The following is a 23,517-nucleotide window of genomic DNA, read 5'->3' as shown; positions in this document are numbered from 1 at the left end:
CAGTAGTATCAGTACAAGCACAGTTGTTCTTAATCTAGTCATATGTTAAGCTACACGTGCATTTACAATAGGCTCAGCCGAGCGTGCATGTGTTTTCAATTGGCAGAGGCGAACAAACTGCTGACAGCCACCTTTGGCAGTGGCTTGTCTCCCTCGGGTATTCAGGTTTGAGCATGTTGAAATCCAGCACCCTCAGGGGGAGACACCTCTATATGACATTGAATGGAATGGCAAGCGCATGCCCGATGGCCGCTCCATTCAAGCTCCTCCTTACTGCAATGGGTGCAGTGAGAATGAACTGGGGCTCGACACCCTATTCTAGTGATCATTGGGGCCCCCAGCGGTGGGGCCTCAGCATTCAGACATTTATCACCTATCCTATTCATAGGTGGTAAATGTCATCCAGCAAACCACATAGTAGGACAGCAACAGACCCAAGCAATAGAATGATGCAGGTGTGCAAAAAATGGGAAGGCCAATACTCCCAATACGATATCCAAAACAATAGTAGAAGCAACAGCATCCAATTCAGTATTCAAAAACGTATTGTGCCCAAGTAGTCATACAGAAGAAAAAACAGCCATATTTCGACCTGTAGTAGCAAGTAGCTTGAGAGAGACCCAATCGCTACTACGAGTCGAAATGTTGCTGTTTTTTTTCTTCTGTATGTGACAACTTGGGCTCAATACGTTTTGAAATGCCGAATTAGATGCTGTTGCTTCTAATATTGTTTTCGGTGATAAATGTCAGTCTTGAGAGAACCCCTTTAAATCAGACCAGATATAGATAGATATATATAGATATATCTATCTATCTCCCAGCTCCGCTATTCACTACATAAAGACAGCTGAGTGCGGTTTGGCGCAGACCAGCACATGATATCATCAACCCTGTCTACCCCGAGCCACACACAGAGCACAGCCGGAGGGGCAGAAGGATCTCCTCCAATAGTCGTGGGAACTGGGCTAGGTGAGTATTTTTTTTTATTAGGCACTCTAAAAAACTGGGTATGGGGGGCAGCTATGGGGCAGTATACTGTGTGGGGCAGCTAATGGGGCGGTATACTGTGTGGAGGCCACTATATTGGCATTATACTGTGTATTTTTCATATCACTTTCTATAGTAGGAAAAACCCTTTTTAGTTGATTATTTAAAGTTTCTTCAAGATTGAGCATCATATTAATTACACCCCTTATTTGACTAAATGATTTGAGTTGTTTAGAAATTATTCTCCTTACCAGAATTTGTTCTACTTCCTTTATGACAGCATTTTTTGACTACAAAGATGAGGCAGGATTTCCAAAACCACCATCATACAATGTGGCAACAACACTCCCTAGTTATGATGAAGCAGAAAGGACTAAGGCAGAAGCCACAATACCACTGGTTCCTGGAAGAGTAAGTCTTCTGTTCTAATCGGTTTGTTTTTTTTATTGACGTAAATTTCTGGAATTTTGAATACAACGTATGATTATTATGTAGATAACACTCATCAGAACACCAATATATGTGTGTGTGTATATATATATATATATATATATATATATATATTCTTATTGAATGTTCCACTCTGCCCAGTATGTAAGCCATGTAGAAGGTAGCGATCAGCCTGTGATCTCTTCCAATCTCCCTTTTGCCAGCATCAGGAGGAGCTCAATCCAAGAGGACTAAAGAGAGAGGGATTTTGCATCAGTGTATAGCAAAATGCTTTTACTTTTATGTGCTCCACATTTTGGGCAGAAGTTACCCAAAAAAACTGAAAATTCACTTAAGACATATCTGGGAAAACACCATGGGCCTCAAGATAAGCATAAATATTGCTAAAGAAGCAGCAGGGAGTTGAAGGAGGATGTACATGGCAGATCAGAATGTGGAGAGGCGGGAAAGCCTCTAAGTGTTCAGGCTGGCACTCTGGTACTGACAGTCTGTAAATAGTAGGAAGGAAAGCAAACAGCAGTCTGCAAAGTAGAGGGATCAGACAGGCTGTGTAGCACACATGGGAGACGCGGCAGGGGGAGGGAGGGGAAAATCACACAATTTTCAGTATCCAGTGTCTGTCAGCACAATGGAGAAGAAATCCCTCATGGTCTGTAGAAGGGAAATAGCAGTACAGGAATGAAGCTGTGCTGATACGTGAGAGCTAGTGAAGGCAGCAGCATCCTGGATCCACAGAGCTCACATCCAGCATGTATTACTGGGAGGGACATATACACATGAGAAGTCTGAAACTAGCATCAGTTTGCATATCAGTGGGTCTGAAAATTAATGAGGGCATGAAGATTGCAGCCTGATACTTAGTGCAACTTTCTCAACCCCAGGTAACCACTAACTTGTAATAATCATTTTTTCCATGTCAAAGGTGTCCATGTTTTTTTAATGGCTGGAAATGTCCTAATAAAAAAAAAAATGCAGTACTCGCTAATCCTTTCCCCTGACATTTCAGTGCTGGCCAGGTGAAAGCATATGTGAGTACTGTTTTTGTATTTTTTTTATTTCAGACATTTGCAGCCGTTACTAAAACATTTTAAGAACCCAGCCCCTTAAAGAGGCTCTGTCACCAGATTTTGCAACCCCTATCTGCTATTGCAGCAGATGGGCGCTGCAATGTAGATTACAGTAACGTTTTTATTTTTAAAAAACGAGCATTTTTGGCCAAGTTATGACCATTTTCGTATTTATGCAAATGAGGCTTGCAAAAGTACAACTGGGCGTGTTGAAAAGTAAAAGTACAACTGGGCGTGTATTATGTGCGTACATCGGGACGTGTTTACTACTTTTACTAGCTGGGCGTTGTGTATAGAAGTATCATCCACTTCTCTTCACAACGCCCAGCTTCTGGCAGTGCAGATCTGTGACGTCACTCACAGGTCCTGCATCGTGTCGGCACCAGAGGCTACAGTTGATTCTGCAGCAGCATCAGCATTTGCAGGTAAGTAGCTACATGGACTTACCTGCAAACGCCGATGCTGCTGCAGAATCATCTGTAGCCTCTGGTGCCGACACGATGCAGGACCTGTGAGTGACGTCACAGATCTGCACTGCCAGAAGCTGGGCGTTCTGAAGAGAAGTGGATGATACTTCTATACACAACGCCCAGCTAGTAAAAGTAGTAAACACGCCCCGATGTACGCACATAATACACGCCCAGTTGTACTTTTACTTTTCAACACGCCCAGTTGTACTTTTGCAAGCCTCATTTGCATAAATACGAAAATGGTCATAACTTGGCCAAAAATGCTCGTTTTTTAAAAATAAAAACGTTACTGTAATCTACATTGCAGCGCCGATCTGCTGCAATAGCAGATAGGGGTTGCAAAATCTGGTGACAGAGCCTCTTTAAACATCCCTGTTGCATCAGATTATGATGGAATATTTGTCCTCCGGTACTAGCGGAGTACATAAGTGAGTAGACCCCTACTGTGATATTCAAAATATTACCTTCTTCTGGTATATGTTCACACCATTCCACACCACCGTTTTGTTTTTTTAACTTGAGTTACCCCTTGAACTTTTTATAACGGAGCCCCATAGCATTGGTCCAGTAAATATAGGCTATTGCTCGAGGGATTATTAAAAGAAAAAATCTAACTGAGTCAGCTTCTGGCTGGTAAATAAAACTTGAAGGTGATGAAGGCTTTGGACAATCCTTGTTGTATGAAAACCCCCCAAAAATAAGTTAATCATAGGGTGTCCTGCTGCTAGGACCCCCAGTGGTCCTCCGTATTGATTTGAATGGCAGGTTGCTTAGGATTTTGCGTCAGATTTTCACAAATGGTGTGATCTGAGATCACAGATTGTCTCTATGGATTTCCCTATAAAAAGGAACCTACACAATAGTGCGCAGAAAGTCCGGCAGTAATAAACCTTTTGAAGCCTCCACTGCATGTTGAATATTTTTTTGCACTCTTTCTTTCTTGATCTCTTCTGCAATCACTCAGCTCAGAGAACGATTGGATACTCTTGATGATTTCTTCCCGGTATCACTGGAGGTATGGCAAGTTCTTATGTCTGTACCTAGAACCGGCCTTATTTATGGCTATATGCCTGCTAACTTCTGTAGTGCTTTAGTTGTAGAGTTTTCAGTGGCCTTTAGACTGCAGCAATGTTGGTTTAATAACTCTTTATATGAGCACAATATGGTTTCCATTGGTAATAGTTGTAAAAAATATCTGCTTACTTTTCTCACGGGAGTTAAATGACGCACATATGCGATCTCCAGAAAATAGCAAAACGAAACCCTCTATAATGTCATCATCAATATTATATACGGCCAGGCTAAACTGGTAGAACGAAGTTCTGCGCCAAGTATAGTGAACCGGCTGCGCTAATGAAGTTTAGCTGCCATGACCAGTCCAGGGCTTTTTCTGAAAATTTTAAAGTGGTTGCTTGTGATCCGGACATTATTAACTAGCTGTGAACCTATAAAAAAAAATTAGAAAATTCTAAACAAATTTGTAATACACTTACCCAGCCAATTGCTGTAGCCTGGTGTGATGTTTGTCCATAATGATCAGCAATTTTATTATAATGTTCTTATTGGAATTGACTCACCCCTGCTGCTAGGTGCTGTTTATGCCGGTATTTTATGATTGTAGTGAGCCGAGTGACTGTGTCGCAATGCACTGTTAGAATTCAATGCTCATAAATGTAATGATTTCTGCCTATGTTGTGGTAATTACATTGTCCGCAATATTTTACACTGCATACATAGAGAAAAACAGAGCTTAACTAAGACTTAAAGGGAACCTGTCCCCTACTCTCTCTGAGAGCAGCATGCATTAGGGACAGACATGCGGATTTTAATAACGCGTCTGTTACGTATGAAAATGCTGTAGTGTACACAAACTTACATTTTATTCATTAAGGAGTGAGGAATCGTGCACACGACCGTAATTTTTATCCGCACTAACAGATCCGTCATTTCAGATAAAAGACTGACCCATTCATTTCTGTCGGCCACGGACACCTACCCGTATATTTACGGGTATGTGTCCGGGCCAAAGAAATTACTAGCAAAAAATAGGACTTGTCCTATTTTTTGCATTTTCTGCTCCTATACTTTTTAATGTCAGCACGGCCCGCAAATGCAGGGGACACTCCACAGCCCGTCCGTGCAGTATTTACTGACCGTAAGTACTGCACGGTCGTGTGCATGAGGCCTGAGCCAGGAGTCTGTTGTATTCTTGACAGATTTCTCAATGCTTAGTAATAGGGAGAAAAATGTCTATCGGGTGGGTGGGCAATTTTTTTGTGGTTGTATAATTACAATGCCATTACCTATTATCTCATGTCAAGTGTACTTTTATGGTCCCTGTAGGATAAATTGCAACTATTTTGTATAGAGGCAGTTTTTTTCAGTCCTTTAATTTTTATATATGTGTGTGTGTGTGTGTGTGTGTGTATATGTATATGTGTATATATATATAATGTGTATATATCGCAGTTGTTAGCTGCTATGCAGGCCTTAATACGTGCAGTATGAGACACTTTGCATGTAAGGCATGGGCGTAGCCATCATTATCTTGACTCTGATAACTTGCTGCAGCAAATGCCATTGAAAAGTCAAGATAAAGGATCTTGCCACTGCCTATAAGTCAAGATAAAGATGGCTACATCTGTATGATCCCATTTCCCCCTAGCTATGAATACCAAACCATAGCAAGTTTGAAGAAGCAGAGGAAGCATCCGGGCAGACATCTTGTTTCTAAGCGTGCAGCTGGGCTCCTTGTGGTCTTTCTCCTTCTGTGGATCTGCCTATTGCTGGAGGTATCCAGGGACTCTACTATTCCTCTAGCTGAGGCGGCTTCTCTGAGTGAGCCCCTGGACAAGAGGTTGGATTTTCAGTCTAAATCTGGTTTTGAGGCTGCAGGTTTCACGCTTTGTCTGGCTTTTGCATCTGCTTGGGTGAGCAAGGCCTGCACAGTGTGGGCGAAGCAGCTGCATCGTGGCATCCTATTGGGAGCAACACATCAGGAGTTAACTGAACTCGCTCCTGAGGTTATCCGTGCTTTTGTTAATATTATTGCCATCCAGCACTCGGTTTGGCTGAGATCTTGGGCAGCGGATCAAGCATCCAAGAAGGTCCTGATTGGCCTTCCCTCCATGGGTGGAAGACTTTTTGGTAAACAGAGTGTCTCCGGACTGGCCTCTCCAGTACTGGTACGCAAATCTAACCTACGTGCTCACGGTTGCGCCATTGCGTCTTCTGCTTTTTCCCGACCTCCTTTCCCAGGGTCCACCCCACGTTACCTCAGATGCATTTAACGGGGTGGCTGTTAAAGTTGAGGTTCTGAGGGCTCCCGTTCCCTCTTAAGTCAATCATTTTAGATGATGTTGAGGACTAGAAAACCTCTACATACATGCATGGAAGGCTTATTTCCGCTGTTGTGAACGCAATAATTTACATCCTATAAAAAAGTACCTCACGTAGAGTCCTGTTCTTCCGGCAATCAGGCCTTGAACAGGGACTTGTCTTATCTTCTATGAGGAGTTCTTATCTTCCCTTAGGAAACTATATTACTGCTTCCATTTTCAAAATTAAAGCTGGTGTTTAATGAACAAAAATGTATGTATCCATTTTCTATTGTGTGTAAAAACGCTAGTAATGCCCATGATCGTTACTGGCAGTTTTCTAGATTCTGATAATAAAAATACCAATTTTTTTCTGACCGTCCAAAAAACTTTTGGATTACAGTTTTGTTCTAATAAGTGACTTTTTATATGTGGTAGGATGACGATTTTGTGGCGAGGGATGATTTTGACGATGCAGACCAGCTCAGGATAGGAAACGATGGAATTTTCATGCTCACATTTTTTAGTAAGTATATTAGTTTATTGATCACAAACAACTTTCTTGCATCTGTCTTTGCTATTAAAAAAAATTCCTCTATGGGCTGTGTTCACATTATGTTACAGCCCTATATTAGGGGTATACCTCTGAAGGATCTCCTGATGTATACATCCGACAAAAGGCTGCGTTGTACCCAACTATACAGTAGGCGACTCCTCTAATAGGCTCCTATTGTAAAAACAAAAAGTATATTGCGCAGTATAATTGCTGTATAGCATAGCATAGTCTACTAGGCTATTCTATACAGCAAAACAAAAAGGTATACTGGCCCAGCATATGCCAACTCTTTTGGCATACGACGGGTGAATCGGGGCCATAGAGATAAGTTTTGCGTATACACTGGTAGCTTTCGCGGTGCATACACCAAACGTAGGCTGTGATGTGAACAGGCCTTTAGATTGTGTTCAAATCAGGCTTCAAGGACCTACCACAGAGTAGAGCGCAGAGGCTAGGCATTTTTATGGAGTCTAAGTGATTCTGTGACAAAAATGATGGCTTCATACCAACTAGAAAGAGCAGCTGGTACTCCGCTACTTTCTAGACTCCGCTATGGGATGGTCTGGGGCATGAATGGTCGACATTTAGAAATAAAAACCCAACACACATTTGTGTTAATAATATGTGTGCTTTAAAGGGTACAAGACGACAACCCTCTTTCATACTTTTTAGAAGAAGATGACCGCAGAAGGGAAAATACATGCCAACATAGTTTTCTAAAGTTTTCCAATTTAGTAAGCAGACATAGAAAAGGACTTAGGAATTTTATTTGACCGTAAACTTAAAGGGGTTTTCCCATCACGGACATTTATGACATATCCACAGGATATGTCATAAATGTCAGATAGATGCGGGTCCCACCTCTGGGAACAACACCTATCTCTAGAACGCGGCCCTTAAACCCTGTTCTACTGCTCTGTGTTGCGGCTGAAGCGTGTGATTTCCGACCATGAAGAAGGAAACAGCATAGTTCGCTGAGCTATGCTATTTCCGTAAGTCCCATAGAACTGAATCGTAGGTACGGAAACCGCGTAGCTCGCATGCTACACTTTTTCCGTAATTGCCATTTACTACAATGGGAGTTACGGAAACAGTGTATTTCAGTGAGCTACGCTGTTTCCTTCTTAATGGTTGGAAATCACATGCTGCATCCGCAACACGGTACGGGGTTTAGGGGGCCCCATTCTTGAGATCGGTGCGGGTCCCAGAGGTGGGACCCGCGTCTATCTGACATTTATGACATATCCTGTGGATATGTTATAAATGTCCCTTCTAGGAAAACCCCTTTAAGTTTACTGTCAAATAAAATTCCTAAGTCCTTTTCTATGTCTGCTTACTAAATTGGAAACCTTTAGAAAACTATGTTGGCATGTATTTTCCCTTCTAAAGTGCATAACTTTGCATTTATCAGTGTTAGGCCCTGTTCACATCACGTTTGTTATGTCCGTTTAACGTGTACGTCGGGAGAGCCAACTACGTACACGCTAATCGTGTCCATAAGGCTGCATTAGCCAGACGGAAGCAGAAAGAGTTCTTTTGGCCTCCGTCGGGCTGGTATAAGTCAGTATGTCTTTTTTTTTAAGGATGAAATAGCGTAGTAGACTAAGCTATTCTATCCCGCTGGATCCCTCTAAAAAAAAGTATACCCCTTCTTTTTTTTCTTTTTTTTTTTTTTTTCTTTTTTTTTTTAACATGGGAGCCTATGGGTGATGTATTGCCTATACATTACAGCCATTCATTTAACGAATCCATCATGGGCCTTCAAATAGCCTTTTAACTCGTATCCATTAAACGGAAACCATTATAGTCTATGGGTGATGGATACGTTAAACTGATGCCTAATAGCGCCACCCGTCACCCATTGCCTTATACCGAGTCCTGCTAGCAAGGTTGTCATTTTGTTCTCTCTCACTCATTCCTGATATTTAGTATAAAAGATGAAGCTGGTAATAACATTGCTTATTCTAAAATGGAATGTAACAAGTGTATATTTTCTTTTGACAGTGGCATTCCTGTTTAACTGGATTGGATTCTTCCTGTCATTCTGTCTGACAACTTCAGCAGCCGGAAGATACGGGGCCATTTCTGGATTTGGCCTCTCCTTGATTAAATGGATCTTAATTGTCAGAGTAAGTTTTATTGAACGTTTTTTCTGATCTTACCACATGACCAAAACCGATAGTCTGTTAAGGGTCTATTTGTAGTGCATTTGTAGTGTACATCAGAGGTATACGCCTGAAGTATTTCCCGACGTATACCTCTAATGGACGCGTCCGATGTATAGGCATACAGTGGCATCCGTTGTTCATGCCAATAAAAAAGTAGACCGCACTGTATACGTTTTTGTGTGGCATGCCTTTGCATAAGGCTGTGCTTTTCCATACAATTGAAGTTAGTGTGAATTCAGCCTAACAAGTGCAGCAAGGCATTAGTATCACCGATTCTACCCAAAGAATATTCATCCATGCTCTTCAGTCACATAGATTTTAATGATGAGAGTTCTAGTGACACATCTAAAGGATAATGAATACATTGACATTAAACAAAACTTTCAGCCAATCACAGCTCATGGGTGTAGTTCCAGGTATTTAGAGAATGATAGATATAATTGTGTTCTATGCAAATTAGGTCAAAAAATAATTCCTTGAGTCACATCATTAATTGTATAAATAATTTAATGAAAAAAACGCTTCTTATAAGATCTCAGGCAGCATTTACTAGTTACCTGGACAGTTTCTACCCTTTTCCCGATAGATTTCTATGTTAAAGAGGCTCTGTCACCACATTATAAGTGTCCTGTCTCCTACATAAGGAGATGGGCGCTGTAATGTAGGTCACAGTAATGCTTTTTATTTTAAAAAAACGATCTTTTTTCACAAAGTTAGGAGCGATTTAAGTTTATGCTAATGAGCTTTCTTAATGCCCAAGTGGGCGTACTTTTACTTTCGACCAAGTGGGCGTTGTACAGAGGAGTGCATGACGCTGACCAATCAGCATCATGCACTCCTCTCCATTCATTTACACTGCACTAGCGATATAGATATATCACTATGTGCAGCCTCATACACAAGCCCTAACATTACTACAGTGTCCTGATAATGAATACACATGACCATCCAGCCTGGACGTCATGTGTACTCAGAATCCTGACACTTCTGACTCTTTTTTTTGTGAGATTCCGGCAAGTGAAACCAAATCTCGTTTAGCTCCGTGATCTCGCGAGATTTGGTTTCACTTGCTGGAATCTCACAAAAAAGAGTCAGAAGTGTCAGGATTCTGAGTACACATGACGTCCAGGCTGGATGGTCATGTGTATTCATTATCAGGACACTGTAGTAATGTTAGGGCTTGTGTATGAGGCTGCACATAGTGATATAACTATATCGCTAGTGCAGTGTAAATGAATGGAGAGGAGTGCATGATGCCGATTGGTCAGCGTCATGCACTCCTCTGTACAACGCCCACTTGGTCGAAAGTAAAAGTACGCCCACTTGGGCATTAAGAAAGCTCATTAGCATAAACCAAAATCGCTCCTAACGTTGTGAAAATAGATCGTTTTTTTAAATAAAAAGCATTACTGTCACCTACATTACAGCGCCCATCTCCTTATATAGGAGACAGGGCACTTATAATGTGGTGACAGAGTCTCTTTAAGAGAACAAAGATGGGTCATCACTTCCATTGTAAGAGTTACTGTAATACTGCGTGACATTCACCAAGGAAAGTAAATCTGTCGTCATTATTATTACTAGAACTGCACAGTTTTTCAGCTGTAAATACATATATGTAGAAATAAAATAATGTACAATAAATGTATTATTGCACGTATGTATAAATGCAGATATGCAGTAGAAAGAGCCATGTCCAAATAGGATGGGCTGCCCATGATCAAAACAAAATTCCAGCAGATTACCTGTTAAATGGTTGTTTCAGCAGAAGAACTTGAACGATTAGTTCCAGAAAGTCTAAGTTTTAGATTACTTTTATCTAATGTGTATATTGATTTTTACAGCACTTTGCTTTCCTTTTGTAATGATGACCTGGTATAATGATCAGGTCTGCCCTCTATTGGGGAAGATGTGCATAGCAAGTCTAGAAGTGTAGGCTGTCCCATAGAGTGCGCCATAGTATGTTTTAATAGATATATAGAGTTTTCCTTATGTACTAAAAAGGAATATTCCCTTGCTTTACACAATCGCAACGTGCTCCTATTATATTTTTTTTTTACAGTTTTCTACCTACTTTCCTGGATATTTTGATGGACAGTACTGGCTTTGGTGGGTGTTCCTGGTATTGGGTAAGTAGACTTCCTGTAGTATTTTTCCTTTTATGTAAGGTAGAATTTTAGCCAGGAAAAGGGAACACAATGGAGGGAATTTATCAACCTTTCTACGCGTAGAAAAGTCGCAAATTGCGAATTCCACTTTTCTGGAAAGGCTTCTACAAAATGGGACGAGGCCACAGCAGCCCAACAGTCCTAGTATAATTTACACCAGAAAACTGGCATAAGTTATAGCTGAAATCTACGCCAGCTCAAATCTAGTGAAATACCTCTGGAGTGTGCTAACAGTGATGGGCATATCCGTTATGTTGCATAGAATATAATCTCATACATTCATTGTTTTTTCCCAGGATTCCTCTTGTTTCTTAGAGGCTTCATTAATTATGCAAAGGTTCGGAAGATGCCAGAAAACTTTTCCACTCTTCCCAGAACCAGGGTTCTCTTTATTTATTAAAGGTAAGATGTCTAAATGGTCTTGTGCTATAACTTATAAATGTTCGAGAATTCTCCCTATTTAAAGTGTAGCTAAACGTTTAACAAACTTCTGACATGTTATAGTGACATGTCAGAAGTTTGTATTGGTGGGGGTCCGAGCACTGAGACCCCCACCAATCGTTAGAACATAGTAGCTGAAGCGTTCGTGTGAGCGCTCAGCCGCTTAGTTTCTGTTCGACTTTTTCCGGAAATCCAAAGTGTCTGAGTACGGGCTCATAGACTCTATTGATTTTTGGAAAAAGCCGAACAGAAACTAAGTGGCTTATTGCTCACACGAACGCTTCAGCTGCTTCGTTTTAGCGATTGGTGGTGGTCTCCGTGCTCGGACCCCCACCAATACAAACTTCTGACATGTCACTATGACATGTCAGAAGTTTGATAAACGTTTAGCTACACTTTAAGGCACATTGGGGCAAATTTACTAATACTGGCGTTTCATACGCCAGTCTTAGTCTGAAGCCTGCAAGATGCGACTAACTTATTAAGAGGCTCACACCTCTGTCCATGTGCCAGAAAAGAAAATCTACACCAGTTACGAACTGGCATAGATGTACGCTATAATTTACGTCAGTTTCTAGCATAAATTATAGTGAATTTGTCGGTCTGGCACTGGCCCCGCCCCCTTATGCTAAGCAACATTATTTTTAAAAAAAACATATAGGGGTTGCGTAAAATGACAAAAAGTCACAAATTATTGCGCAAATATGGCGTGTTCCATAAATTGCTATTTTTTTTACATCCTAATACTGATATACAGACGTTCTTATATTTTACCCTAAGTGTCAGTTGAAATAATTTTCATATTGCTTTGCATGCAAGATATGCACTGTATGGACCAAAGTATTGGGACACTAATACATTACACCTACAGGAGATTTTATGACATCACATTCTAAATCCATAGGCATTAACCCCTTAGTGACCAGCCCATTTTAGGCCTTAATGACCAAGCTATTTTATTCGTTTTTTTATAGTCGCATTCAAAGAGCTATAACGTTCTTATTTTTTCGTCTACATAGCTGTATGAGGACTTGTTTTTTGCGGGATTAGTTGTGCTTTTTAATGGCACCATTTTTGGGTACATATAATTTTTATATTAACTTTTATTAACCTTTTTGGGGGGGATTATAAAAAAAACCTGAAATTCCGCCATTGTTCTATGCGTTTTTAAATTGACGCCGTTCACTATGCGACGTAAATAACATGTTACCTTTATTCTATGGGTCGGTACGATTACGGAGATACCACATATGTAGAGTTTTTTTTATGTTTTACGACTTTTGCACAATAAAAACACTTTTGAACTAAAATTATTTGCTTTTGCATCGTCGCTTTCCAAGAGCCGTAATTTTTTTATTTTTCCATCAATGTAGTGATTTTTTGGGCTTGTTTTCTGCGGGACAAGACGTAGTTTTGATTGGTACTGTTTTGGGGTGCATGGGACTTATTGATTCATTTTTATTATGACTTTTTGGGGGGGCAATGGAAAAAAATTGCAATTTCGCCATGGTTTTTTGCGTTTTTTTTTTTACGGTGTTCACTTTGCGGTTTAAATTACATATTAACTTTATTAATGGAGTCATTACGGTCGCGGCGATACCACATATGTGTACTTTTTTTATTTTTTTACACTTTTACTAAATAAAACCACTTTTTATGGAAAAAAATGGTTTTATTTATTTTTTTACTGTACTTTTTATTAATAATATTTATTTCACTTTGATGACTTATTTTATTAGTCCCACTAGGGGACTTTACTGTGCGATATTCCGATCGCTGCTATAATGCTCTGGTATACTTCGTATACCAGAGCATTATTGCCTGTCAGTGTAAATCTGACAGGCAATCTGTTAGGACGTGCCTCCGGCGCGTCCTAACAGGAATATGTTCAGGGCAGACCTGGGGGCTTTTATCAAGCCCCCGGCTGCCATGACACCCCATCGGAGACCCGCGATTTCATTCGCGGGCCGCCGATGGGTGACAGAGGGAGCGCACTCCCTCTGTAAACAAAGTTAAATGCCGCGGTCGCTATTGACGGCAGCATTTAACGGGTTAAACGGCCGCGATCGAAGTAAACTTCGATCGCGGGCGTTGGAGCAGGAGCTCAGCTGTCATCAGACAGCAGAGCCCCGGCTCCAGCCTGCACGGGAGAACCGTGCAGGACTTAGACTAGGCTGACGTGAAAAGGCGTCAGCCTAGCCTAAAGCCCCTTAGTGACCGACGTAAAAAGGCGTATTAGTGGTCACTAAGGGGTTAATATAGAGCTGGTTTCCCCTCTGCCTTTGCAGCTAAAGCAGAGTCCACTCTTCTGGGTAGACTTTCTACAAGTTTTTGAAGTGTGTCTGTGGGAATTTTTGCCCATTTATCCAGAAGAACATTTGTGAGGTCAGACACTGATGTTGGATGAGAAGGCCTGGCTCGCAATGTCCATTCTAGTTCATCCCAAATGTGTTTGATGGGGTTAATGTCAGGGCACTGTGCGGACCAGTCAAGTTCTTCCACTCACCTAACCATGCCTTTATTAGAACTTGCTTTGTGCACTGGGGCACAGTCATGCTGGGACAGAAAAGGGCCGAACCCCAAACTGTTCCCACAAAATTGGAAGAATACAATTGTCCAAAATGTCTTGGGATGTTGAAGCATTAAGATGACCCTTCACTAGAACTAACCCCTGGAAAACAACCCCATAGCATTATCCCTCCAAACTTTACAGTCAGCACAATGCAGTCAGGCAGGTAATGTTCTCCTGGCATTTGCCAAACCCGGACTCTTCCATGAGGCTGCCAGATAGAGAAGGGTGATTCGTCACTCCATAGAACACGTTTCCACTGCTCCAGAGTCCAGTGGCGCCGTGCTTTACACCACTACATCCGACACTTGGCATTGTTCTTGGTGAAGTAAGGCTTCTATGCAGCTCATCGTCCATGGAAACCCATGCTATAAAGCTCCTGGCACACAGTTTTTGTGAGGATGTTAATGCCAGAGGAGTTAGAATTCTGCAGTTATTGAGTCAGTAGAGCGTTGGCGACTTTTATGCACTATGCACCTCCGCTCGGTGACCCTGCTGTGACCTGTGCATAGTGACATGTGAGAAGTTTGGATTGGTGGGGGTCCGAGCACGGAGACCCCCCACCAATCGCTAGAACGAAGCAGCTGAAGCACTCGTGTGAGCGCTCAGCCGCTTCGTGTCTGTTCGGCTTTTTCCTGAAATAAATGTATCGGTGTACGGACTCAATAGAAAGTCTATGAGCCCGTACTCCGATGCATCGGCTTTCCGGAAAAAGCCGAACAGACACGAAGCGGCTGAGCGCTCACACGATGACTTCATCTGCTTCGTTCTAGCGATTCGTGGGGGTCTCCGTGCTCGGACCCCCACTAATCCAAACTTCTGACATGTCACTATGACATGTCAGAAGTTTGTCAAACGTTTAGCTACCCTTTAAGAGGTGTGTCCCAACTTTTTTTTACCTTTGCTATAGCATGTCTGTTGCTGTATTACTAGCTGTAAACCTCTCCTAATCACTGGGATATAATTCTATCCAATTAATAGGAAGTAACATGTCAATTTTGGGTTGTGTTTTACTATGTATGTATTATGAAATACACTCAGTGGCCTCTTTATTTTGCATCTGACCACTGGCTTGTTAATGCAAATATCTAATCAGCCACTTCAGACCCGGTCAGGAGGTTCCGTCATTGTTGGGCCCAACACCAGAATGGAGAAGGAATGTGATCTGAGTGAGTGGCTCTGACTGTGGAATAATTGCTGGTGCCAGACAGAGTGGTTTGGGTATCTCAGAAACTGCTGATCACCCGGGATATTCATGTTCCGCAGTCTCTAGGGTTTACAGAGAAGTGAGAACAAAACAAAGGCCTCCTGTGTGCACCAAGTCTGAGAAATCACCTTGTGAACGAGACAAGTCAGAGGAGAATGGTCAGACTGGTTAAAGCTGGCAGGAACAGAACTCGCATAACCCGGTGTTACACAGCGATATACAGAAGTGCCTCTCTGAATAGACAGCGCTGTAAAATTAGGCTACACCAAAAAGTGGACTATTGGAAAACTGTTCTCTTGTCTGATAAAGTCTCAAACGGGTCAGAATTTGGTCTAAACCTTGTGAATTCAATGCATCCATACAGCTTGGAGTCAATGGAACGGCAGGTGCTGGTGGAATGGTGTGGGGAATTTTGTCTTGCTACAGATTAAACCCCTTAATGCCAGTTGAGCGGCATTGAAATGCCAAAATCTCTGTATTTTTTGCTGACCACGTTCATCCATTTATGGTCAGTCTAACCATCTTATAAGAACTACTTCCAGCAGCACACATACAAACATTGTCCTTGGTTGGATTTGAACCCAGGACCCCAGAGCCTAAAGCTAGAGGTGCTAGGCTGAAGATATGCCAAATTGTCAATGACGTGCCCCATGTTTGATACATTTGGTGCATGTTAGACTCCTTTCCCTTCCTTACACCACCTATTGGATGGTATACTTTAGACCAGTATTCTGCACTACAAAATTGGCGCACGCAAGTGGGAAATATGGCGCATTTCATGACTCTACAAAATCACTACCATATTCTAGGTATGCGACCCAACAAGGCGAGTAAGTTGCAAATCAAGATTCTTTCTGGTGCACGCTTTAATAAATTTATTAAAAATATTAGCGCCAAGAAAATAAGTGCGCGAAACGGCAGAACCGAGGCGCAAAGACAATAATAAACCTGCGCCGATATGTTCAGTGTGCTCCAATGGCCTCAACCCAATATATCACCTTTAGTGTGTGATAGAAAAAGAGATTCACAGCTCAATGTGTAGACAACATTCTGCAGAAACTGCGATGCTAACATCTCACAGAATTTGGACTTCGATAGCGATACTTTGTGTAGTATTGCGATTCTTGATACCAAAACGATACTTTGCCAACAATAAAAAAAAAATACAAAAAGAATAAGTCCTTCCATTTTCTGCGGGACAAGTTTCTAATTGTTTTTTGCGGGACACGTTCTACTTTATGAAGGTGCCTTTTTTTTGGTCAATTTAAATTATTTAATTTATATAAATTTTGATTTTGGCAGAAATGCAGAAAAAGTAATTCCACTGTAGTTTTTAATCTCTTTTTTTTACAGCATACACTGATTATTATAAATGATGTTATAAATTCGTTGTGCAGGTTGTTACAGTCGCAACGATACCAAAAGTGTAATATTTTTTGTACTGGAACTTATATTTTAATAATGTTTGTTTATTGTAAAAAAAATGCACCTTGTATTTTTTTTTTTTACAGATTTAACATTCCTTTTTTTGAAACTAATTTAATTTAACTTTTTTATTTTTGAACTTTAATGTACTAACACATACCTATATTCCAGTAAATTAGCCTGTGTACTGATAGTACACAGGCAGTTGTTAGTGCGTACCTAACTATGCCTTAGCAACAGGAAATATGGTCAGACAGCCCTGGGGTCCTTCAGTGGACCCTGGGCTGTCTGTCTATATAAGGTATGTCTCTCGATCGCATCACAGGGATTCCCCATCATTTTTCCTTTGAATGCTGACATCACATTTGGTGGTTTCTCAGTTCTCCGCCGTTAGAACGGGGCTGGGGCTGTGTATTACCCCGCTCCTGAGTGCACGCGCACACTTGCTGTGCCCACGCGGTCAGCATGATGTGATATGGCTGGCGCTGCACTAAAGAGAAGCAGGCACTGAAGACAGAACATGAGGGTGCTTTGCAGTGTTTTTAATTCTTTTTTTTTTATAGCATTCATCTAATATGTCCAGTGCTTTTAGTGCAAAGATTCTTATTGGTGGGTCTGCCCAATAGAAGGAATCAGGAATCACTCGAACTATTGGATATATTAGGTGGACACACTGAGAAAAATAAGATCTAAAAAAAAGTACTAGTGGGAGCCGGTACAAGAATCTAACTGCAATAAAGGATCATTTTGTTTCCGAATATTAGAAATTGAAAAATTGTTATGTTTTGTCTGAACTAACAAGAGAAATGTAATATTTAATTGCGGGGCAGTCCCGGACCCCTTCACTGAATCCGATCTACTTACTATTTTTATACTGATTTGCAATAGTTTGACAACTTTTTTTTTACTTTCGTAAGTTGTGTTCATACAAATGAGCTAAACCGGTTATTGTGTGTCAATGCTACCCCGAGTAGAGATGGGCAGATGTTTGGAGGCGCATCATGATACATCATGTACACTGCAGTCTAAGTAAACACAGTGCCGCCATACAGCTGTGGTTCATTTAGAACAGTATGATGTACACAACTTCCAAAAAGTACAGAATCCCTATGAAAGAGAGAGAGAGATATTAACCATTGCTAATTGTAACAGCAGTATATTATCTTATTAAATTCCATATTAAAGAATGTTACCAACTACCTAGAGCGTATACTCTCTAATACCACTAGCCACCTGTTTGTGGTTCCAGTGACTGGTAAATGGCTCACTGACATCCGTTACTCTGAAACAATATGGATTTGATTGCCGCTTTTTTTTTTTTTTTTTTTTAGAAAAGTGGAGGAGATATATCAAAACGGGTGTAATGGAAAAGTGGAGTCGTTTTTACCCATCACAACGAATCCGTTTCCTCCTCTCATTTTTCAGAGGCCTTTTAGAAAATGAAAGCCGCAACCTGATTGGATACCAGGGGCAACTACTTTTCCTTTTACACCAGTTTTGATATCTTCCCCCAGTGTTTCCCAATCCAGTCCTCTAGGAACTCCAACAAGTCATTTATTAACATGACATTAGTCTCGTGGCATATGACCGCTATGTATTAGAAAGTGGACAACCGCTTTAATACTCACAGATGATTGCATTTTTATTTTTTTTACTAAATCAATGATTGGCAAATGTGCTTTCTCTATGGGAAACACCCAAGACATGACCGGTTGGGATTCCTTGAGGACTGCATTGGGAAACACTACTAGTTTTGGAAGTCAGCAGAGGTTCGAGGTCCTAGACCCCAATGCTATGCTCTTCTAACCGGTATCTATGACATCTAAGACGATTACTTTAAGTGGATTACCTTATTCAGCATCATTTGTAAGTAAGCTGGCCATATATTCTAGATTCTACCTTTTAGACCATAAGTTGGCAACTTCGGCACTCCAGCTGTTGTGAAACTACAACTCCCAGTATGCCACGACAGCCAAAGGCTTTATTATTCCATCCAAAGGGCATACTGAGAATTGTAGTTTTACAACAGCTGGAATGCCTAAGGTTGCGGACCCCTGTTTTATACTGATCTCCGCACGATTTAACACAATATTAAAGGTATTTTTTTAAACTTTTTAACGTAGATGTGCAGTCATGTGGACATTGTGTCCTATCACGTTGTACGACTTCACGAAATACATGAAGTCACGAATACAGTTTATCCGGGTGTATTTGCACAGCATAAACAATGTAGGTATTAGTTGTGACTTTCCATATCCGTTTTTCATTGCAGTGGTTTCGTCCCTGCCTGCCTGCCTCTACAGAAATCCTATACATACTAACGAATGGCAATGGTACCTGCAGAAAGAGACTCGTAGCTCCAAACATCGAAGAGGGAAAAAATACCTACTTCATAAAGAAATAAAAAAAGTCCTTTAAAATAACTAAACAACATCCATAGGCAAAGTTACTGTCAAAGAAGAAGAAAATAAGCATTTCTTTTTGTTTTTAGGTGTAAACTTTGAATAGTTCTTGCAGATTTTTGTTGTTATTCTTCTGGAATCATTAGTGGCTACTGTATAAATCAAAGCTATTGCAATCAAGTTTGTGAAGTACTAATAAAGCCTTATATATTGTTTGTAAAACACAAAGAGAACATTGATCTGCACTCCTTCTGCCAGCAGAGGGCAGTCTCGCTATATCTTGTTTTTCCATACTCTTCATTCGACTGCCGTACAGATGTTTTTCGTGTATTGTATTGTGTTCTGCTTTGGGGAAAAGTATAAAGGCTTTTAGACATTGACATATACTTCTTCATTTTACAGTGCAATTTCTAGATTATACTAGACCTTGCTTTAGCAAGTGAAGGATGTTTGGAATGAAGACATGCTATTACTAGTTTATGTAGATCTCCATGTAGGTATTCACATTATATTGTTACCTGTCATTTAAGCACAGTGGACTAAACCATTATTCATGGGGGTGCAGACTTTCAGCATGCTGGCTATTGGTCATGTCAGCTATTATGTTGGGAGATTTAAATTCAATGACTATTTAAAGTGGCGGCCTCTACTGTGTAAATGTTAGGTACATTTTAAATGTGGACACTGCGAAACCCAAGATAAGTTTAGAAATGCTCTACTAGTCCTGCATGAATCATTTTTCAATTCAAGATTTTGCTTTAGTGATAAGTTCCTGTTTCTTTAATTCATGAAGACCAAATGAGAGATCTAACATAATAGTGCGGTTATATACATTATGATTTTTTTTTTCCGTAAAGGGGCTTTATCTAATAGGGCCTATATGGACAGTAGTAGTGAATATCCACTTGCATTCAGTGGAGAACCTGTATTGGCAGTTTACAACCGTGTCCAGCATAGCTCCTAAGAATGAAAAGTACACAGCGGACAGCAGCAGTGACCATCATTACTTACCTAAATCTAGCCCCTATATATTATTCTTCTGTTTATGACATGCAGCATGTAAATTGATTTGATAGGTCAGTGAAAGCTGAGGACTTGTGGAACATTCATTGAAATTTAACTGGATGAGCTGAAAGCGGCCACTAGGCTGCAAAATGGTTGCCCAAAAGCTCAATTATTGCAACTGGAATCAAATTCTTACAAATAGAAACCGTCATGAAACTGGGTATTTAAAAGGGAAAATCTAGCTACAAATGATCCCATGACATGTCATAGACATATGTTAATGTGGATGCCTACAGCACTCACTTTCAACATTTCAAAATTCAACAATGTCAAGAAAATTCCAATTTTAGACCTTCATAAATAAATTTGCGAGCTTATCGATGTGGCAAAAAAAAAATCAAGTGTTGATAGACAAAGACTGCGTGAGTCAAAACATTGCATGCAATTTTGGGTGGTCTTAAAAAAAAAAAAAAAATGATTTTTTTTTTTTTTTTTTTTTTTGCTACATGGATGATGTCACAAATTTATTTATGATGTCATAGACCTATGTCAGTGGATCACACTGGAGGAGTCCTATGAGCTTGGACCTTGACCAGTTTCCAGAACAAAGGTGCTGCAGCTACATTTCTTTTGCATTGCAACGGTTTCAGATACTGGAAATTTCTGACAATGCTGTTTGTATGGAATGTCGTGATGACAGATTTCCAGTAATGCAATAAGGGATTTGGCTGTTCTGTCGTTTAAGGAATTGATGAAAGTCTAAGCTCTAGGAGGCTACTGATGTGATCTTCAGATGGCTCTCCATGTCAGAAGATCACATCATTTATAGTTAAAAGGGAGACCAACCCAAAATTGTTCTGTGGTTAAGGAGATGTTGCAAATGTCACTGTCCTTAAATCTATCTGATATATGGTGCAGGCGGACATGTTGGTCTGTACCTATATTCCTCAGTTTACAGTTCCAGAATGATAACTAATCTGATGGATGCCCTTTCTTATATGCTGATTCTGTCTGTATAATAGCATCATCTTCTGTATTTTCAACAACCTACACATTAAGATTTGATTTTTCACAAATTCACTAACCTATTGTGCAGAATAGCCATCACTCAGCAATTCTAGTCAGGACATTTTTTCCATTCAACAAATGGACGTAGACTATTGAATAAATTTGAATACCAAAAATTCTTGGGATTCTATGGCAACCAGTGGCAGAATAAGATGACATCTCTAAATTTTGCTGTCTTTGGCTTTAACCTACACATTGGGAATTGACGTAGCCCAGTCACCTGAAAAATAAGTAGCTGGATGTATCTTTTCTTTTTTAACACAGGTTGGGCTGTCTGTTATGGATTGGGTGGGGGTAATAAATAACCTACGTGTACTTTCATGTGCTTTTAAAATGTGTAAGCAAAACGTTGCATTTTGTGTAGACTGATATGCACCTTTTATTTGTCATGAGGCAATTCACTTTAAAACTTTACTATGTTAAAAGTGTAAATATAGCAGAACATTAATAAATGTCACTTATGTAGCAATTCTCAGAGTACAGTTATTAATATGTGGTTAAAAGTGAACACGGCTTTACTGGTCTGTCATCCGAGGCAAGACATGCTCCATCTCTTGCATTTCCTGGACTCCACCCCCGAATTAGGACTTCAGGATTTGAAAAAAAGGGGTATGCCCCCCCCCCCCAGAAAGAGTGAATGGGTCTAAGCTTACCAACCCATGGGCGATGTTTCTGCCCAAAAAAAACAGCTGGCATTCTCTTTTTTTTCTAATCCATTAAGCGTTTTACCGGTCTGCCAGTATGCTACTATGTATCCCCCTTGCATTGACATAGCTCAGCATAGAAAAAGTCTGTTTTCACAAAGTACAGGTTTTTTTAATGTATTTTTTATTTATTTTTTACACAATAGGTCTCATGCATTAAAATCATGCCCATAGACCTCAATGAGATCAGTTCTTTCATTTTGAAATCTACTCTGGAAAAATGAGCTGGAATTTGGGAATGATTTTTACTCCTGGAGCACATTTGCCTCTAGCTGTACACCGCTTTAGGTCTAATGCTCGCACCCATGATGGGAAACCTATGGGCTCATACTGTACCTCTGTGTTCTTCCGATTTTAAACAGGTTATGGAAGTATGTTCCCCTAGATGCATTGTTTTGTGAGTCCTTAGTGTGCGGACACGTCATAAAATCATGACAGTACAGCTTTTTTCAGTCTGAAACCTATTGACCACAATGATAAAAAAAAAAATGACGGGTTACGTTGAGGGTTCTGTCAGTCGGACCCCAGCGATCCGAGGAAAGGTAAACCGTAAGCATTGTTACCATCTCAGGGTGAGGTGTTAATGGGACAGCAGTTGAAAGGGACACCTTTGGGCAGGCTATAACCTTGTCTGAATAGGTGAGTTTTTTTATTTAGCAAGTGGGCATGAGTTTGGAACACAGGAAGGTGCAATTGGGGTTAAGGAGACCACTGGAGGAAGAGGTGTACCTGGGTTTGCGTCAGCTAATGATCCATGTGCAGTTCCTTTGTTTGTTGCAAAGGTGTCCGTGCTGGTGCAGACCGTTACTCAATGCGTAAGATTCTGATCGGGGGATGGGGTGATAGCAGAGCAGGTTCACAGTCCTGAGCAACAGAAGTGGAATCTGATCCTGCTCAGGGATTGATGTTAGAAAAGTCTGTATCTGTGCCGCTCAGACGATAAAGTGGTAATGGGCTCTTGTGTTAAGAGTCAAAATAGAAGCCCTCTATGGTGTTTACTGGATATCAGCCCAAGATGTTGTCGCTCCATCTTGGTATGCCTCAACGTCTAGGATTTCTTGGGACTCTTGTTTCTATGTACAGTGTAGATGCCACTGGATGTCAGCTAAGGTAAGGTAGATTTTTTTTTTTTGTGTGTACATCCTTTCCTTTGTGAGCAGGGTTCTCAATCCTCCTGTCTGAATTGTAAATTAGCTTTGTCACTATGTAATATCTGATATTGTCTGTTCGTTCCCTCTAAATTGTAAAGTGCTGCGTAATATGTTGGCGCTATATAAATAAAGATTATTATTATTATTATTTGTCTGCCTATAGTGCCAGAAAGTATTTTTCTAGGAATAAGCTGTTGGGTAGAACTGGCTGCTTAGAGGCACATCTATTCTTGAGTCATAGTGGAAGGGTTTCCTGCTCAGTACCCCCTTTCCATTACTTTTCGAAAGCTCAGTTGTACTAGATGCTTGTGGCAGGCAGGAGGAAGAGAATTCCGGAGACGAAGAGACAAATCAATAGCCCT

At 40.6% G+C, this 23,517-nt stretch overlaps 1 protein-coding gene across 1 annotated transcript in view; it reads left to right on the top strand.

Moving 5' to 3' along the window:
- The window catches only part of NDFIP1 (Nedd4 family interacting protein 1), a 37,007-nt gene extending 15,242 nt beyond the window's left edge, over positions 1-21,765 (top strand). The window contains exons 3-8 of the mRNA XM_075856548.1: positions 1,268-1,398; positions 6,730-6,817; positions 8,852-8,976; positions 11,078-11,144; positions 11,480-11,585; positions 19,098-21,765. Coding sequence (XP_075712663.1) covers positions 1,268-1,398; positions 6,730-6,817; positions 8,852-8,976; positions 11,078-11,144; positions 11,480-11,583 — 515 coding nt within the window. The 3' untranslated portion in view covers positions 11,584-11,585; positions 19,098-21,765. The remainder of the gene's footprint in view (positions 1-1,267; positions 1,399-6,729; positions 6,818-8,851; positions 8,977-11,077; positions 11,145-11,479; positions 11,586-19,097) is intronic.
- The last annotated feature ends 1,752 nt before the right edge of the window (positions 21,766-23,517 follow it).

Source organism: Rhinoderma darwinii, chromosome 3 (genome assembly GCF_050947455.1).
Source record: "Rhinoderma darwinii isolate aRhiDar2 chromosome 3, aRhiDar2.hap1, whole genome shotgun sequence".
NCBI lineage: Eukaryota > Metazoa > Chordata > Amphibia > Anura > Rhinodermatidae > Rhinoderma > Rhinoderma darwinii.
This window is presented reverse-complemented; position numbering and strand designations above follow the sequence as displayed.